The sequence below is a fragment of the Ailuropoda melanoleuca genome, chromosome 16 (assembly GCF_002007445.2).
Source record: "Ailuropoda melanoleuca isolate Jingjing chromosome 16, ASM200744v2, whole genome shotgun sequence".
Taxonomy (NCBI): Eukaryota; Metazoa; Chordata; class Mammalia; order Carnivora; family Ursidae; genus Ailuropoda; species Ailuropoda melanoleuca.
Window position 1 is genome coordinate 40746293 of NC_048233.1, and position 17838 is coordinate 40764130.

At 44.1% G+C, this 17838-nt stretch overlaps 1 protein-coding gene across 5 annotated transcripts in view; it reads left to right on the plus strand.

Annotated features, from left to right (window-relative positions):
* DIP2B (disco interacting protein 2 homolog B) overlaps nt 1-17574 on the plus strand; it is a 227426-nt gene extending 209852 nt beyond the window's left edge. For 4 of the 5 annotated variants that reach the window (XM_034645522.1, XM_034645523.1, XM_034645526.1 and 1 more), the window contains 9 exons: nt 647-777; nt 2366-2534; nt 3625-3795; nt 4835-4896; nt 5825-5882; nt 7739-7813; nt 9197-9374; nt 11291-11414; nt 13279-13531. In XM_034645522.1, the coding sequence (XP_034501413.1) occupies nt 647-777; nt 2366-2534; nt 3625-3795; nt 4835-4896; nt 5825-5882; nt 7739-7813; nt 9197-9374; nt 11291-11414; nt 13279-13531 (1221 nt within the window). Of the gene's footprint in view, nt 1-646; nt 778-2365; nt 2535-3624; nt 3796-4834; nt 4897-5824; nt 5883-7738; nt 7814-9196; nt 9375-11290; nt 11415-13278 lie in introns of all 5 variants that reach the window. The other variant, XM_034645524.1, reaches the window with a different exon arrangement.
* Nucleotides 17575-17838: the final 264 nt, after the last annotated feature.

Genomic DNA, 17838 nt, shown 5'->3' on the forward strand with positions numbered 1-17838 from the left:
ATGCCAGGTCTGCAAAAAATAGGGATGACCACTGCCCCAGGGACTTCAGATGTGGAAACCAACTGGTCATACCAGAGGCCAGTAGGCAGAGGATCAAAGGTCCCTGCTATATTTAAATAAAAGCATTGACTCTTCCGGAATAAGTTATCCCAAGGAATTTGTGTTATGAAGTATTCTGAACCTGGCCTAGAAGCTAATAGATAATAAGAGTCACAGTTAAAGCCAGTAAGAAACCGTAGATTCATATTTCATAGAACTCAGTATTAACTAATGAACAAAAATATATGACCTTATGTTAGTCTCAGGTAGGCTTTTTTTTTTTTTTTAAGATTTATTTATTTATTTTAGAGGGGGGGGGCAGAGGGAGAGACAGAATCTCAAGCAGACTCCCCACTGAGGGTGGAGCTGACACAGGGCTCGATCTCACGACCCAGCGATCATGACCCGAGCCAAAACCAAAAGTCGGATGCTTACCTGACTAAGCCACCCAGGCACTCCTGACTTAGACAGGCTTTTTGAAACAATGAAAAATAGACATCATTTTGAGGAGTTTGGGGGAAATTGAAACTTTTCAAAACTATCATTAGAGCTTTTTCTGTCTGTGGGGATGCCAGTTCCATCCTGTTCTATGTTCCCTACTTTCCAGATGTCCCACTCTGCAGTCAATGCTCTTTGTAGAGCCATCAAGCTCCAGTGTGAGTTGTATTCTTCTCGGCAGATCGCCATCTGCCTTGACCCTTACTGTGGACTTGGCTTCGCACTCTGGTGTCTCTGCAGGTAGGAATGGAAAAGCAAAGAAACAGAATGAGTGGGGATGTCTTTGGGGCTATAACCATCTCATCCTTCCTTTTGCTCCCTTAATTTGGTAATGTTTCAATAAAATGCTGATGTTTCCAGAATTTGTACACACACTGTATCTCTTAAGTTCATTTAGTTTTGTTTAGTTTTTCTTTTTTTTCTTATCCGTTAGTTTTATGCCTCATACAAAAAGTGACTGATCTTATTACTTGCTCTCTGCTCCATCCTGTAATCCTTATTTTAGAAGCCAAGCCAAGTAGAAGGGTGATACTTGGGTGAAATATGTCAGGGTTTGACAGCCAGAACGTACCCCCTAGGTTTGGCAGGAAGGAGTGTAATGAGATTGGATGACAGCATGTGGCTGGAAAGTGGCATGCCTGTCCTGTCCAGATTGTGTCTTATGGAATGGCAGATCCCCACTCCTCCCAGGGAGCCTTCTCTCAGCCCTGCATTTTCAGGTCCCTGGTAGACATCCCCATGACTGCTTCACTGACACCTACAACTCAGCATTCTCCTTGTGTGTCCTCATCTTTGTTAGGATGGGACCATTCACCTTAGGGGCCCAAACTAGGAACTTGAGCATTATCGTCAACTTCTGTATCCGTATATCTCATATCCATTTAAGTGTCATGCCCTTTGTGGCTCAGGTGTTCCTAAACCTGTCTTTACGTAAGAACCACCTCAGGGTCTTTAAAGAAGCAAATTAATGGGCCTTCCCCAGACTTACTAATAACTTAGATCTCCAGAGTTGGCAGCCACAATTCCAGTACTTTTTAAATACAGGATTCTGGGGCTCCTCATGATTCTGATCTATACTTGGGTTTCAGAGTTGAAGATTCATGGCTATGGACTATACCGGTAAAGTGTGACTCTGTCATTCCTTTCTTTTTATCCTGGCTGCACTGTCGGGATTCGCCAGTGTCTGTGTGTCTCCAGTCCCTCTCCATGGTGCTGGGCTCGCCCCAGCTTAAAGCCTAAACTGCCTGCTGGTAAAGCCTAAACTCCTTCAGACGATAATTACGCTCTTTTACAGTTTGGCCCCAACCTTTCTGGCCTCATTTCTCACCACTCCCCCATGCATCCTGTGCTATAGGTTTTCATACTTGAATGCTATTTCTGACTTTAAACACACCGTATACGTCTACGTTTCTTTTCCTTTGCATATGCTGTTCCTCTGCCTGGAATGCTCTCCACCACCACCCCATTTCCTCCAGCCACTGTCAGATTCCTGCTCATTCTTTAAGCCCAGGCTCAAGTGACACCTCAGTGAAGCACCCGCCTCCCCCACCCTAGCTTTCCTAATTTGAGTGACTTGCTCCTTCTTTTGCAATCTTGATTTTATGATCTTCACATCTCAGATAAGTATATACCACACAGTCTGCTTTATCCTAGTTCTTGTGTCTTGTGAGTTGGACAGGAGCAAGGTTGATGTTTAGACCTTTATATCTCATATGACCTTACATTGCCCTTCATGTGCGGTAAATATCTGTTGAATGGATGCTGTTCTAAAACATCAAGGTGTCTAGGATGAATTGATAACGCCATCTGTTGCCTTTCTTCATTGCAGTGTCTATTCGGGTCACCAGTCCATCTTAATTCCTCCTATGGAGTTAGAAAACAACCTTTTCCTCTGGCTCTCCACTGTCAACCAGTACAAGATAAGGGACACTTTCTGCTCCTATTCAGTAATGGAGCTCTGCACCAAAGGGCTTGGAAACCAAGTGGAGGTGCTAAAGGTAAGCAGCAGCTATACAAGCAGCCTGTCCCGAGGGGTTTGAAAGAAATGGGCCAGGCATGAAGATCCCTGAGTAGGGCTTGACAGGCATAACTGCCTGCTTTTTTCTAGCCAATCAACATTTTGTAAACCTCAGGAATTTTGTTTCTTCCACTTTCTAATTTAATGCGCTCTTCCAGAGTTTAATCTGAGTCTTACTTTGTGGAGAGGAAGGTGAAACTAGTCGGGAGGCTGAATGGAAATGACTTCATGGAAAGATGAAAGAGAACCATGACCTCCAGGAGAATTTTTTTCCAAGAAAATTTGCAGCCTCAGAGTAGTGGAAATTGGCGAGTGCCCCAAAGATGAGGATAGCTCATTCCTGTGTGTATCCAGGAATGATGTATCTGACTGGCGTATGAGAAACGCAGAAGACACTGATTTTCTTTAACAGAATTATGTGAAATTTAAGAAACAAAACAGAGGAGCACGGGGGAAGGGAGGGAAAAATAAAACAAGATGAAATCAGAGTGGGAAACAAACCTTAATCATAGGAAACAAACTGAAGGTTGCTGGGGGGGGTGGTAACTGGGTGAGGAAAAGTACGGAGGGCACATGATGTAATGAGCACTGGGTGTTATATAAGACTGATGAATCACTGACCTCTACCTCTGAAACCAATAATACACTATATGTTAATTGAATTTAAATAAGAATAAATAAATAAATAAAAATAGAGAATTATAATCCTAAGAGGATAAAAAGAGATGAGATTCGATCTCTAGAGTGCTAGATTTTTCTCTCAGTCCCTTTCTCCATTTTGAAATAGAAAGACATCTAAAGTACAGAAATTGGGGAGGTATAAAAATGGATCACTGAAGAATCTGAGATTTTTAGATAAAAGAGGAAAGAAATAGAGAATGAGCAGATTTACCAGTGGGTAGTAATATTAGTGGAATGCCTTGGTATTTCTGAAAACTTTAGTCTTTTCCCTGGGTGTTTGAGATGAGAATACACAGTTCCTTGGCTCTTCCCGACCAAAGAGATAGAACAGTGGCCCTACCTATTCGGTTCCTACTGACTTCAGCTCTCGTGCCGTTGCTGTCTTACAGACCAGAGGAATCAACCTCTCCTGCATCCGGACGTGTGTGGTTGTGGCCGAGGAGCGACCCCGCATTGCCCTCCAGCAGTCCTTCTCCAAGCTCTTCAAAGACATCGGGCTGTCCCCTCGGGCTGTCAGCACCACTTTTGGATCAAGAGTCAATGTAGCGATATGTTTACAGGTGACTGTCGTGAAATCTTGCTTGATGATGAATGGAAGCGAAGTGTGTGGCACTCCACAGCAGAGCCTTCAAAGCCCGGCAGCCCGGCACGAGCCCAGTTCCGCTTACTTGCTCTGGGACTGCGGGCTTTTCATTTGGATTTCAGCATGCCTTATTCTGCTCACCTATAGGATGAAGATAATAAAATTGTTCTTCGCAGGGTCATTCTGTGGAATCACTGAGTTACTAGGTGCACGCGCTTGGAGCCACGCCCAGCAGTTGAGCCCCAGTTTAAATGTTTACCCTAGTAGTTTAGTGGTACATGATGATGAATCAAGATTTTTGAGTCCTATTTGAATTTTGTTAATATCTTACCTTCTGTTTTTCTGTCTCTCTTTTTTTTTTTTTTTAAACAAAGGAAGCACAAATAAGCCTGTATTCTTTTCTTCAGCCAGATGGCAACTTTGCCATGTTATTGTTGGTGGCTAAATAACGGAAAAGAACTAAGTCTGATTTTTAGTAGCTTGGAGGCTAAACACAGTAAATGTAGGCATGGGCAGGAGAGAGAGGAAAAGAAGATGGCATACATGGGTGGGTACTTTCAGGGCTGCTGTGACCATGGCAAGTGCAAGGGACGTTCAGGTAGCATCGTGATGATTTAACCTTGGAGCCCCATCACAGGCTCCTTGCTGTCCGCTTAGTCCAGTGTCGGTTTTGAAAATCCTGTGGAGGCTGGCCTGTCTCATCTGTGCCTTGAGCCCAGGGATGAGAACCCTCCTCAGCCCGGTAACCTTTCAGGGCTGATTCAGCCTCTGTGACTAGGCCCCCGGCCTACTCTCCCAGGGGAGGGAGGGAAAGAAACACGAGGCCGTGAGTCTCTTTCAGCGTGTGACTGCAGTCCTGCCTCACCTGGTTGAAGAGAGGGGGAGATTTCAAAATGGAGTTTGGATTTTTCATGTATATGGCTAAATTATCTATTTCTTGATTTGAGAATGTGAAATACGGAAATACAATTCATTTAAATTTTAAATAAACAATGCGTTGATTTCTTTCTCTTTAGGGAACCTCAGGGCCTGATCCAACTACCGTGTACGTAGATCTGAAGTCCTTGAGACACGACAGGTACTGTGGGTTTATTACGCTCTCTCCCTATTTGAGGTTCTAAGCATAAAAAATTCTGAGCCCCAAGAAAGCTGGCACTCTCCCTCATTCCGTTTGTTTGTATCTTCCAGGGAGGGAGGGGAAGAAGGAAGGAATTTGGTTTTAATAACACCTGATAAGATTTATGTTTATAAGAAGAAAGCTCCGATTCTCAGAGTTGCTGTGCTGTTCTTTAATATTAAAATGTAATACTTAGTTCCTGCCTATGTAAAAATATTTTGTGACATTTGATATAAAGTGAACTAAAATGGATAGACTCATTCCTCTGGGAGTTTAAAAATAAAAGATGGAGCAGACAAGATGAATGAGGCAGAGTAGGGTTTTTGAAACAAGAGTTTATCTAAACCCCAGGAATAAAAGCCCTCCTCCTCATCGGCTTACAGGGGAATTTTAGCTTGTCCCAAGGTGAGCGCCTGGCCCTCGGGCTCTGGGACCTTTGCCCAGGTCCCACCGACTTTGGCTGCGTTCACTGATGTGCCCCGTGGCACCGACCCAGCCTGCGCAGGCAGAGCCTCTCTCTAGCGCAGTGGTTCTCAGCCTGGGGAGAATTTGCCCTCCAGAGGACGTTTGACAGTGTCCATAGACGGTTTTGCTTGTCACAACAAGAGGGTTGCTACTGACATCTAGTGGGTAGAGGCCTGGGATGTTGCTAAACAGCCTGCAATGCACAGGATGGAGAGTTCCTCGTCAGAAATTATAAAAGAACATTATCTGACCCAAGATGTCAGTAGTGCCAAATTCGAGAAACTCTGCTCTAGCATGAGAAGGAGAGACAGACTAAAGGTCTCAGGAGGGCAGTATACAGCTATCGTAGATGTGGTGCAGCCTGTTTTTCCAGTATATGTACATATACGTCTATATGTATATAGTAACTCTCGTTCTTCTGCAGGGTTCGTCTTGTGGAACGGGGTGCCCCCCAGAGTTTGCTCCTCTCAGAGTCTGGAAAGGTAATTTGTCTATTAACCATTGGAAGTTGGTCTGCCTGGGGGAAATGGTTTGTGTTTATTCATTCATTCATTCTTTCTTTATTTTTTAAATGGTTCCTTTTAAAGAAACTTGAAGCCATGTAATATATTAGTATCCAAGGCAAGCCTTAATTGAAATCTGGAGATAATTCAATAATTTCACCTTAGCTAATACTTTCAAATTCACATGGGTACACAGATAAGAAGAATTGTAGATTTGAACCTTCTTAATTTCCACAGATTCTTTTTAAAAATGCAACTGACACATTATTCTTACTTGACAAGTCAGCAAAATTCAGTGTTCATTATATTCAAGATGGAGAGGTGAACAGCTCTTAGAAAGAGCCAATTCTCTCTTTATAAATGTTACAAGGAGAAAAATAGGGTGGCAGTGGGGAGGTGTGGTTGAACATGAGGGAAGGCATGCATGTGTTTAAAGCTGAAAGAGAAATCAAAACGGGGAAGGGACTGCAGATGTATAGAGTGTGTGTCTATGGGGATAAGATTTCTTAGACTAGGACGAGGCTTTAAAACGTTCAAGCAGAGACACAGTTACTGTCTCAGTCCCTTTGGGCTGCTGTCACAGATAGCACAGATCGTGTGGCTTACAAATAAGCGATGCTTCCTTCTCACGGTTCTGGGGGCTGGGAAGTCCAGGATCGTGGCAGCAGCAGATTCTGGTGAAGGATTTTTGGTTCACGGGTGGCCATCCTATCGGTGTATTCTCACATGGTGGAAGGCCCCAGCTCCTCATACCGTCATAGCGGGGAATTAGGTAGATGACACACAACGTACGAACTTTGGAGAGACACAACCGTAAGTCTGCAGCAGTTTTGACCATTTACTAAGGTGAGAGAGCATCATAAGCTAGCGAGTTTCTCATTCTTTTGAAGAGATAGCAGTGATGCCTCAGAATTCTTTCTAGTAATTCTGAAAGGCAGAGGGGGAAATTATAAAGAAAAAAGGGGATCCTGCCTAACCTGTCAAGCAGCAGATCAAGTCCAGGGGACACTTATTCCAACTTCTCTCTTCCCTTTAAACTCTTTGAAGTGGAGTTGGGTTGATCTTCTTACCACGTTGTCAGATCTCTGGCTGCCTCAGCTCGTGGTTGGGCGCCTCAGAAGCTTTCACACAATGCCTGACCCAGACCAGTGTGAACGGTCTTGTCTCTTCCTTCCTTGAGGTCTTAGATGTAGGAGCCTAGATAATCGTTGTAGCGCTTCTCAGCTAACCTCAGACTCTAGAAACGCAAGCTGGAAAATTAGGTTTAAGGGACAGAACACGGGTAGCCAGAGAAGCCGTGAGCTGTTCTTACGGCCAGCACCTGTTCTTCCTTTGCTCTCCTGAGGGAGATCCCGAGCACGTGATGTCTTTCATGATCGCAGGGGCAGGACCCATTCTCCTGCAAAGCTGCCACCGTCCTCTCTTACTCTTCAGGTTCCTCTCACTAGCTCTAGCTGAAGACGGGAGCGGAGCCTCTCACGGGATCCCTCCCTGCTGCCCTTTCTGCTTTAAGGGGTTTTCCTGCCGTCACTCCAGTGAACAGGACAGATCATGAGAAAGGGCGGTCACATTACAGATTCTTACTGTTTTGGTTCTGGGCTGCAGTTTCTCATCCCTTTGAAGGGAAGGTTAGACTGGTTGGTTCCCTGGTTTATTTTTGAGGATGAATCGTATTATACCTCTGGTCTCCACTGAAGACAGTCCCGGGAGCACCACATCAGTTAGCTCCTGCCTTTGTGCCCTCTCTCGCCTCACTAAAGGAGGGGCGGCGGGTGACTGCATACCCAGGGGTCATTAGAGTTGATCGAGTCTTTGTGTTTCCCTTTGATGCTCAGATTTTACCTGGAGTGAAAGTGGTTATTGTTAATCCCGAGACCAAAGGGCCTGTTGGAGACTCTCATCTCGGAGAGGTATGTATCATTTTTATTTTTACTCTGAGAAGTAAGACTTTAGGGTTCACATTCGAGAAGTCAGTGAAACTGTGGATTTAGCTTTACCCTCATCATGAATTATCTTTTAAAAGAGTTTTAATCTGGGGCACCTGGGTGGCTCAGTCGGTTAAGCGTCTGCCTTCTGCTCAGGTATTGATCCCGGGGTCGGGGGATCAAGCCCCGCATCGGGCTCCCTGCTTAGCAGGGGAGCCTCCTTCTCCCTCTCCCTCTGCCTGCCGCTCCCCCTGCTTGTGCTCTCTCTCTGTCAAATTTTTTAAAAAGAGAGAGTTTTCATCTTTTTCTGTAAGGTTCAAGACTAAAAAGAGATTGAGACCAGGATGGAGGGAACATTTTGGCACCCAGGTTAAAACTAGTCCCAGATTTGTTCACTGACATTCCTTTAGCTGAAAAAGAAAATGGGCAAATCCTACCTGTTTCCACCTATTAAGGGGTGGAACTGAAAGGAGCCACAAATACTTTAAAATTCATGGAAATGTTTTTATTCTATTCTAAAATGTGTCCATCTTTGTGTTAGTATCAAGATATTTTTTTAAAAGACTTACTTTTTCTTCCCTCAGGTATTTGAGGGGCACTGATGTTTGACCCCGTAGTTTACCAGGAGGAGCAGGAGCCAGATGACCTGTGCTCTGCCACTTCCCAGCCTCTAACTACCGAGCAATTTACTTACTTTCTCTGGGCCTCAGTTTTTTCATCCATAAATAATAATTGCACCCACCTAATTTCACCTAATGAAGAATTGTGCGACAGTTAACTACATTAATACCCGTATCTGTAATGCCCGTGGAACAGTGCCCGTCACATAATGAGTTTGCAATAGACGCTAGTGTCATTACCAGTATTGGCTATTGCTGTGTTTACAGTGCAAATTCAGACACCCGTAGCGTTTTCCTGAGGGCCTTACATGTTAGCGCAGAAGCACAGAAATGATCCGCCGATGCATTCGCGGGCTCTGGAGGAGGCTGGGGAATGAGCCAGGGAGGCTCTGTAAGAGCATAGGGGTTGAGAGCATGGGCTCTGCAGCTCCGCAGTCGTGGGCGTGGGTCTCCTAGTTTCTGCATCTTAGATGAGTTACTTAACTCCTTGCTTTGTCATCTGTAAAGTGGGAATAACAGGAGTACAGAGCTGTACTGTCACCTATGTCAGGACTGATGGGGATAAGGCATATAAAGTCCTTACCTCTCTGTCTGGCACGTGGGAAACACTTCCCTTTATTGTTGTGATGTTATTGTTGTTACTGTAACAATGAGAATTTAAAACAATAATAATCTGTCGAAAGAGAATTGCATTGATATACTCCTCTGTCCCTGCTGAAATGTGACCAATGCCCTTTTCTTGTTGCAGATTTGGGTGAACAGTCCCCACACAGCCAGTGGCTATTACACCATCTATGACAGTGAGACTCTTCAAGCTGATCATTTCAACACTCGCCTCAGCTTTGGAGATGCTGCCCAGACGCTCTGGGCTCGGACGGGGTACCTTGGTTTTGTCCGCCGGACTGAGCTCACAGCGGCCACCGGAGGTAGCTTCCTCACCAGCACGCCCCCCTTCAGCCTGTCTTTTCAGCCAGTAGCTCTGGCTCGCCTTCCTCAGCCTGCCTTTGTGTTGTCAAGTGTGTGTATTTAATTATTCCCTTCTGCGTTTCTGGAACCCGTACATGAATTTATATTCATTTGAAGCAAGGTGCCCCCTGAGGAGTACGTAGGATGCGGGTGCCCAGGGTCCCACGTCAGCATCTCTGAACTGTGGGTGAGCAGGGCCGACGGTCACAGCGACGTGCCTGATGCCAGCCGTGGCCCTGGCTGACTCCAACCCCCGCACAGGCTCCTAGGACGGCTGTTTCATCTCGCAGCTCTTCTATGCCTGCGCACCATTTTGGATTTAGGAGAAACGACCCTGATCCCTGAGAGCAGGGGATCGGTGTGGAGGAGCCCTCTTGCTGAAGCGCTCTGTCCCTTCGGCATCTCACGTTTGATACGAGACTGGTTGGCAAGGCTCTGGTGTGAGCAGTCCCCCCATTACCCTCCGCTCGGTTGACTGTCATGGCTTCACTGCCGCCTGCCGTCAGCTTTTCTTCCTCATGGCATTAATCGCCATGTTAAAATGCTCAACACAAGCTGTATCATTGCTTCAAGAACACATACAGATAACTCACTGGGCTTTAAAGGTCTGAATTAGAGCAAAGTCATTCCTCCTAAGCAGCTTACATTGTTCCATAGTGACCAGCATCCATAGTTTCTCCAAGTTTCGAGGGGAGACAGGATAACATACTGGGGAAGAGGGAGGTATTCCTCACCAGGTGCCCTGGTTTTGAAGCCTACCTCTGCCATTTGCTTTGTGACCTCGAGCGATCACTGAGCCTCTCAGTTTCCTACCTGGACAGTGGGAATGATAATGTTCCCTGGCTTGTGGAAATGATGTGAGATTAACTACTGTGTTTCAGTTGTGTTTGTTATTATAGTCTTTATGAGCTCTTCTTAAATGGTGGGAATCTTCTAGACCTCCTCATCCTTCTCTCTCCAACAGCTTCTAGTACTTTGTTTTGCTCAGTGTTTCAGAAATTTACCCTTTCCTGAAAATATTGTACTTAGTAGACCTAGCAAAACTCATCTTTCTTCAAAATGCAGTATCTATATAGACATGAAACACATATGTAGCTTTATGTATGTGGTGTGTGCATACACTTAAGACAAAAAAAAATATTTCTGCCATGTTCTAGCTGGATTACAAGCCTATTAATAACCGGGATTAGTCTCTCCATATTCTGTAATCCTACTCCTTATATCTGGACTCCTTGCAGATGTCTAGGAATAACAACACATGCTCATTTCTTCTCCCTCTCAAATCCTCTCTCCCCGCTCCACCCCTCCCCCAGCTGTCATCTGGCTAATTCCTATTTATCCGTAAAAGCTCAGCCTGGTTTCGGCTTTTCCTTCTCTGAACCCTTGAGCTGAGTGCAGGGGGTGTCCTCTGCTCGCTTCACACACACCGCATGCGCGCTCGTAGCACGGGGCTTACCATGTCACAGTGGAGCACCTGTTGTGTGTCCGTCCCCCCACTAGACAGTAAATGTCTTCAGAGTAGGAATCATGTTTTGTCATCTTCCCAGCACTGGACACAATTCCTAGGACGTAGAAATAGTAATAATAGTAATCATCATTGCTAATTTTTTTTTTAGCACTTACAATGTACCAGGCATCATATTAACTCCCTTACTCATATTATCTCATTTAATACAGCAGCCATTTAGTATTCTCCCTGTCTCACAGAGGGGGAAGCAGGACTCAGAGACTTAAGTAATTGGCTCAAAAGTTACACAGCTGGTGAGTGGTGGGGTCAAGTGACGTGGCAGGCAGTCTGACCTGGCGCTCTTCATTCCAACATTGTATTGCGCTCATTATGTCCGATGAACCAGATTTCTCTTTTTCTTTGTGTCAGAGCGTCATGATGCATTATATGTGGTGGGAGCTCTGGACGAAACGCTGGAGCTGAGAGGCTTACGATACCACCCGATCGATATTGAGACCTCCGTGTCCCGGATCCACAGGAGCATTGCTGAATGGTAAATGGCCCTGCACATGATCGTTTTCCCATCACAGCTGTAGTGTCAGTTAAAACTGGTCTAAGTAGTCAGCCGTCTGTACCAAATACCCCCTACAGACCTAGAACTCCAAGGGGAGTAAGCAGGTAAATGGACTGATTCATTCTTGTCAGGGTGTGCCATCTGCTGTGGCAGATGAGGCCGTGGAGACACTGAGACAGCCTCCAGGGGACCCCTGTGGAGTCGAGTCCTCCCTACTGATAGATTCCTACCATCGGAAGAGCTCTACTCATCATCTGTCTCTAGAAAGTCGGTGTAAATGGTGGAAAGGACCATGACTTTAAGTTCAAAAGACCCAACTTGAAGGCCCAGCTCTCTCTCCCACGTAGGCAGCTTTTCTCATGTAAAATACTTCCTCTGCTGTTTCCTAATTATGGGGAGGATCAAATGGGAATGTGCTTCGCAAACTGTCAGATGGTAAGCAGATGAAAAAGGTCATTATTACCTCATCCAACTTCCCTCTTAGTGTTGGAATTCCTTCCGCATTATCCCTGATAAAGGAACATCCAGCCTCACACTGACTAAAAATTCCTTAAAATTAAAACTCAATAGTTTTTACCCAGTGGCTTTCATTCTGGTTTCTTGACAATACAGAATCCACCCGGTTTCTTTTCTACATTTTTAATTCGGTATGTCCTTCCTTGGTGGTTGTTTTTTTCTTTTCTTTTTCTTTTTTTTTTTTTTTAAGATTTGATTTATTTATTTGACAGAGACAGCCAGCGAGAGAGGGAACACAACAGGGGGAGTGGGAGAGGAAGAAGCAGGCTCACAGCGGAAGAGCCCGACGTGGGGCTCGATCCCGTAACGCCGGGATCACGCCCTGAGCCGAAGGCAGACGCTCAACCGCTGTGCCACCCAGGCGCCCCTTCTTTTGTTTTTTTAACCCATGCTAAATAGCCACAATTCTTTTGTGGTTGCTCATGCTTTCTAGATGCTTCTTTGTCAGCATCATCTCACTTTGGTCAGAGTCTCTCCCCAGACCCGAACAATGCCCATGAATTATAAGAACAATACAGAGAAGTAGGGTGCCATGGTTACCCTCTAATTTTAGACCTTTGACTTTTAATGCATCCAAAGATTGTGTACATTTTTTTAAATGATTGGAATCTGTTTTTTAAAGCTATTTAACACTTCATATCACAGGTTAGGTCATACCTTCTAACCCAGCAGTCCCACTCGATGTAAGACAACTTTCTACCTTATGTCACCTTTATAGCCCGATGAGAGAGACACCTGTATGGGGCACTAAGTGCAGATGAGGAGAGGTCCACTCCCTTCCTATTGGGTCTAAGAATATTATCTTTGTCAGAGCTCTTTGGTTACAAATAACAGAAACTTTCCTCAAAAAAACAACGCAAAAGAAAGAGGTAATGAAAAGAACACCCGGCTACCTCCGAGGTTCCTAAGAGTCTCTGTGGATCTCAAGAAAGGTAGAAGCAAGGGATGGGAAGGGTCAGGAACCACTGTCCTCTCACTTTCTAGAGCCGTATGGGCACCACTTCGTTCTTTCTCTCGTCCCTGATGAGCCATTCCCTGTGCTGCTCTGGACACCCGGCCACGCCAGAACTTTCACATGTGCTTAGTTCACATGACCAGCCAACGAGACCCTCAACCCCCTTGCCACACCCCCGAGAGACTGTGGATGGCTCAGCTAATGAGCTGTGATCACAGGGGCAAGGTCATTGCAGACATGGCTGCTGGCCTTCTGGTTGGGTCCGAGAGGGAAGGGAGTTGTCAGGGAAATCAGGATAAGTCTTGGGCAGATACCATGAAAGACGCCTGGTAAATGTAATGACGTGTTAACTGAATGTCATTGAAATTTCAGTGCCGTGTTCACGTGGACCAACTTGCTTGTGGTGGTCGTGGAACTGTGTGGCTCTGAACAGGAAGCCCTAGACCTGGTTCCTTTAGTGACCAACGTGGTCCTGGAAGAGCATTACCTCATCGTTGGCGTGGTGGTGGTGGTGGACCCGGGCGTCATCCCCATCAACTCGAGAGGAGAAAAGCAGAGGATGCACCTCCGCGACAGCTTCCTGGCGGACCAGTTAGACCCCGTCTACGTGGCGTATAACATGTAGCCAGCCTTGTGGGGCTCACAGGGGCCGTCCTGAAAACCACAAGGACCAAAGACCAGTGGCTAGGAGCGGGCTTTCAAATGATGTGAAAGAAGCTGAGATGGTTACCTTATATCCTTCATCTCATCCTGTGGGATTCTGCAATCACAGGACCCACAGGAAAGGGGAATCACGTGGTAGCAAATGAAAACAACGTTAACAGTCCATTAGTCATGAGCTTTGACATAGCGTGAGCAGCACGTTACTAAAGCAATTACATGCATGTTGCAGTTTTGTCATCTGTTGTATATACTTGTACTTTTATCTAATGCTGTTTTAGAATTTTGTAAGGGAGTTTAATGAATTCACATGAAGGGGGTAGTCGGAGTTCTCCAGTTCCCCGCTCTGTACTGTATTCTGCCGTTTTACCCTAGCTGGACATTCTGCGGGGTTTGTTAATGTGGAACTACTCAGCTTATTTTCCGCTGACCCATAAGCAAATCAAATAACCCACTGAATATGAGAGTTACTTTATATATATCATTCTTGAGAGTAAAACATTTTGACCAGTGTTTTAAACGTGTAAATAAGAATACACACAATTCAGTTAGAAAATTGAAGAACTGGCGTGTGTAGTCATGACAACTAAAGTAGAAACGTTTCCACTTTACGAGAATTTCAGTATTCTCTTAATGCAGTGTAATTGAATAGGTAACTAAAAAGTGCAAACTGATTGCAGGTTTCGCTGCACATTGTACTATGTCTCTGTTGGCTGATGTATTTTATAAACTAAAGCTGCCTATGTTTGTTTTTAAAGCTCGCATTCCCAGAATCAGCTTCAGCTTTTAAGAATTCAGCCTGTTTCTACAAGCTGAAAATCTCAGTTTAAAAATCAAATGGTTATGAAAAGGCTAAGCTTCATTAGACCCGCCCTATCCTAAGGAACCACAATAACCCACTCTGGCCCCCAGTGTTGAAACTGTGTTTCAGATTTAGAGTGACTACAGAAGAATTTAGGATTTCCTCTTTTTCCAGGCCCATTGTCAACCACGTCTCCAGTTTACACATAGAGCTTCTCTTTTCGGAAAACTCAAGAGTGTCCTCTGTTCTTCCGGTTCATAAGGGCAGGGATTTTAGGAACAAGAATGACAGGCTGGGAAGGCAGTGGGATCAGCAGTCACGGGAAACCGTAAAGGCGACATAACTACAGATCTCGAAACTGACCGATTTGGGTTGCCAAAATAGCTAGGCTTATGCTGAAATAGGGGAAGCCTGATGTATGCAAGAAACTCTTTTGAAATAACTGTGGTGCCCAGGCCAAGTGGACTGAGCGTGGGACTGAGTTGGCCTCTGGCTCGGTTTCCTTTCTTTGGTCTGATACTTCATGTATTTGAATATAGTTGAATTTTATTATTTTTTTCTTACAGAAATATTTTTAAAAATTAAAAAAAAAAGCTCCAAGTGAACAGAGTTAACTTGTTAAATCAGAATGGTTCTCTTTGACCCACTCTGGTCTATCGTGTAAATATTTATTTAGACTATTTTAATAATACATATTATTTACCCCACTGTAACATCATGTAAACTAAATATGTTTTTAAACAATTTTTAAGACTTGTAATTACCCTGAAAGTAAGGTTTATAATGCAAAGCCCAGACCCTTCGTCACTCTCGGGGGCTGCCCTAACAGTCTCGTGGCTCCAAGCCACTTTCTTGCCTCCCTTTTACACAAGCCTCTTTTCCTCCCAGTTTTTTCTCCACTGAGGGCAGACCTCAAGACATTTTCCAGTTCAGATCTCTTTTTTGACATTTTGGATGAAATTAATTTACACATGATGGAAGAGGTTCTAAGATGTACAGAAAAAAAAAGCACTTACATTGGGGCAAGAAATTCCAGTGACTAGCTATGGTTCAGTTTGCAGAAAAAACAGCCTGCTTATTTGGAAAGTAATTTTCATAATCCACGAGTTCTAAGAAAAAAATATAGGCAGAGTCTTATCCTATGGGTTACTTTGAAAATTCTTACTACACAAGTTAGGGTGTCTGCTAGAAATATAATGTGAGCCACATCGGTCATTTTAAATTTTCTAGTAACCACATTTTAAAGTAAAAAGAAACCAGTGAAATTGACTTTAATATCTTTCAGTTAACCCAGTATATAAAAAATACTGTAATTTCCACGTGGAATTAATATGAAAAGTGACTGAGATATTTTCTCTTCTTTTTTTTCATATTAAGTCTTTGAAATCCAGTGTGTATTAAGCACATTTCAATTCGGACTACCCACGTTTCAAGTTTTCAGTAGCCGCATGTGGCTAGTGGCTACAATATTGGGCAGAGGTGATCTGTATTCATTCTTTTAAACAAGATACGCCATTAGCCTCAGAGTATGGTCAACTCCCAGTTACTTAGAGCTTGCTTATCTGGGTTTGTAGCTCCTCAGGCCTCTGATTTAGCTTTAGCTCTTGCTTTCTACCTTGTGGCTGCTTTGTTGGTCTTTTGCATATCCCCCAAAGCCAAAATACACTAGTGGAAGAAAGAAAGCTGAGCTGTGTCTTTGGGAACTTCTCAGTAACTGTGGTAAAGGATCCTCTGGGAGGGGAAGAGAGTCCGGTCGTTAGCCTATGGGTGCTTGAGGGGTCATCTGTAGTTTTAATGCCTAGTCTGTTACAGACTTGGATAAGAAAGCTTTCTCTTGATGACACAGGCCTCTTGCCCTTTCCACATTAAGTAGAACTTTTGTGGTAGGATGGACTCTTAGGACAGACCCAAAAGGCCATTACCGACAGAAACAGCCTAGCCAAAACTCTGGAACACATTCTGTCTGGGTTTTTATTTTATGCCTGTGAAAAAGACGAGATTAATAGCAAGCCCCCGTTTCACTTAAGAGAAATCCATTCATCTAACAGCTTTTGAAACTCTTTCTGCCTCTCAGCAGAAGTAATTGAGGTAGATCAGGAAGGGGCTGCGTCAGGAAAATTCCTAAGCCCAAGGGATTCTTAGAGCTGCACAAATGTCACCTCCTGCATCAGTGAGACCCTGGGAATAGCCGGCATGCTAAGGGGCATTGGTGTGAATCCACAGCCTTTATTTAACCTGCTGCCTCAGAAAGGGGGCCCGGTCTAGACCACCGCCACCATCAAGTCCTTTCCTCACGAAGTCGTGCTGCCTCAGGCTGTTTAGGGACCATTGCCTGTCTGTTGGTAATACAAGTGTGTCTCCTTTCTGTCGTCCCTGGGCAGTGCTTGCTTAATGCTTTTGTTGAATCAACAAAGGGCCTGAGGCCTTAGGTTTTTTTGTTAAGGTCTCTGCCCCAGGCATGGTGCTCAATATCTTGGCCAAATAAATTAATTACTTTCCTTGAATATCCAGCAATCTTTTAGACTAAAGCAATGAGGAGTTATCACCTCACCCTCAAACTCCAACATGACCTATGCCTTAGTGGTGTTTTGTTGTCTGCTTTGGTGTAAAAGCAAGAGTGTTTGGAGCAAGAAGCTGGGTACTCCAAATACACAATAGGCCTTTTCTTTATCATTCACACAACATTTCTGGTCCGGGTGTATGTAGATGGGCCATGTTATTTGTCCACAGGAAGAGAGTGTAAAGATCTAAGAATAATTTTTTAGTCCTAAATGATGTTTTGTTTACTTTCTGTCAAGATATTTACCAGTGTCAAATTCAAACTATAGTACTGTGTAATTATGTATAAAGTTTTTTTATTTATTTGAAATTAGACTAGATACATTTTTAAATTTAACATCTGGCTGGACAGTGTTCTATTAACTCATTGAATGTGTTTCCTTTGTCTTGTGTTAATAAATATTGATGCCTGATTGTGTTTAATGCTTCACACATTGGGAGGATTGATAAATTGGAACTGATAAATTTTAAATTTAACTTAGGATGGTAAGACCTAAAGATAGCTAGAGTTGTCTAAGGAAAATGAACACAGAGATCCAAAGTTTCAGTAAATCAGTGCTGTAACAGGAAGGCAAATCAAGGGACACAAGAGGGTCACTTTGAAAACTAAGAAGGTTTTGTCAGGAACAATTAAAGTTGAAATTTTCTTCCTACCCGTGTGGCATGTGGTAGTTTTAAACTATGGATCATAAATTTTATTTTTCTTCTAATCTGTGATTGGACTGGATTTCAGGCTTCACTAAAGTGATGTCGTTTGCTCTTCATGTCTTGGTTTCAAGAAACTTCATGGGAGCACATCAATTTGTGCTTGTTCTCCAACACTGGTCCTTGAACTGCTACTGTCCAACCTATTTAGGCAGCTGAGAACATTTTTTTCCCACCTAAAATACGTTTATTGGTGTCTTGTAATT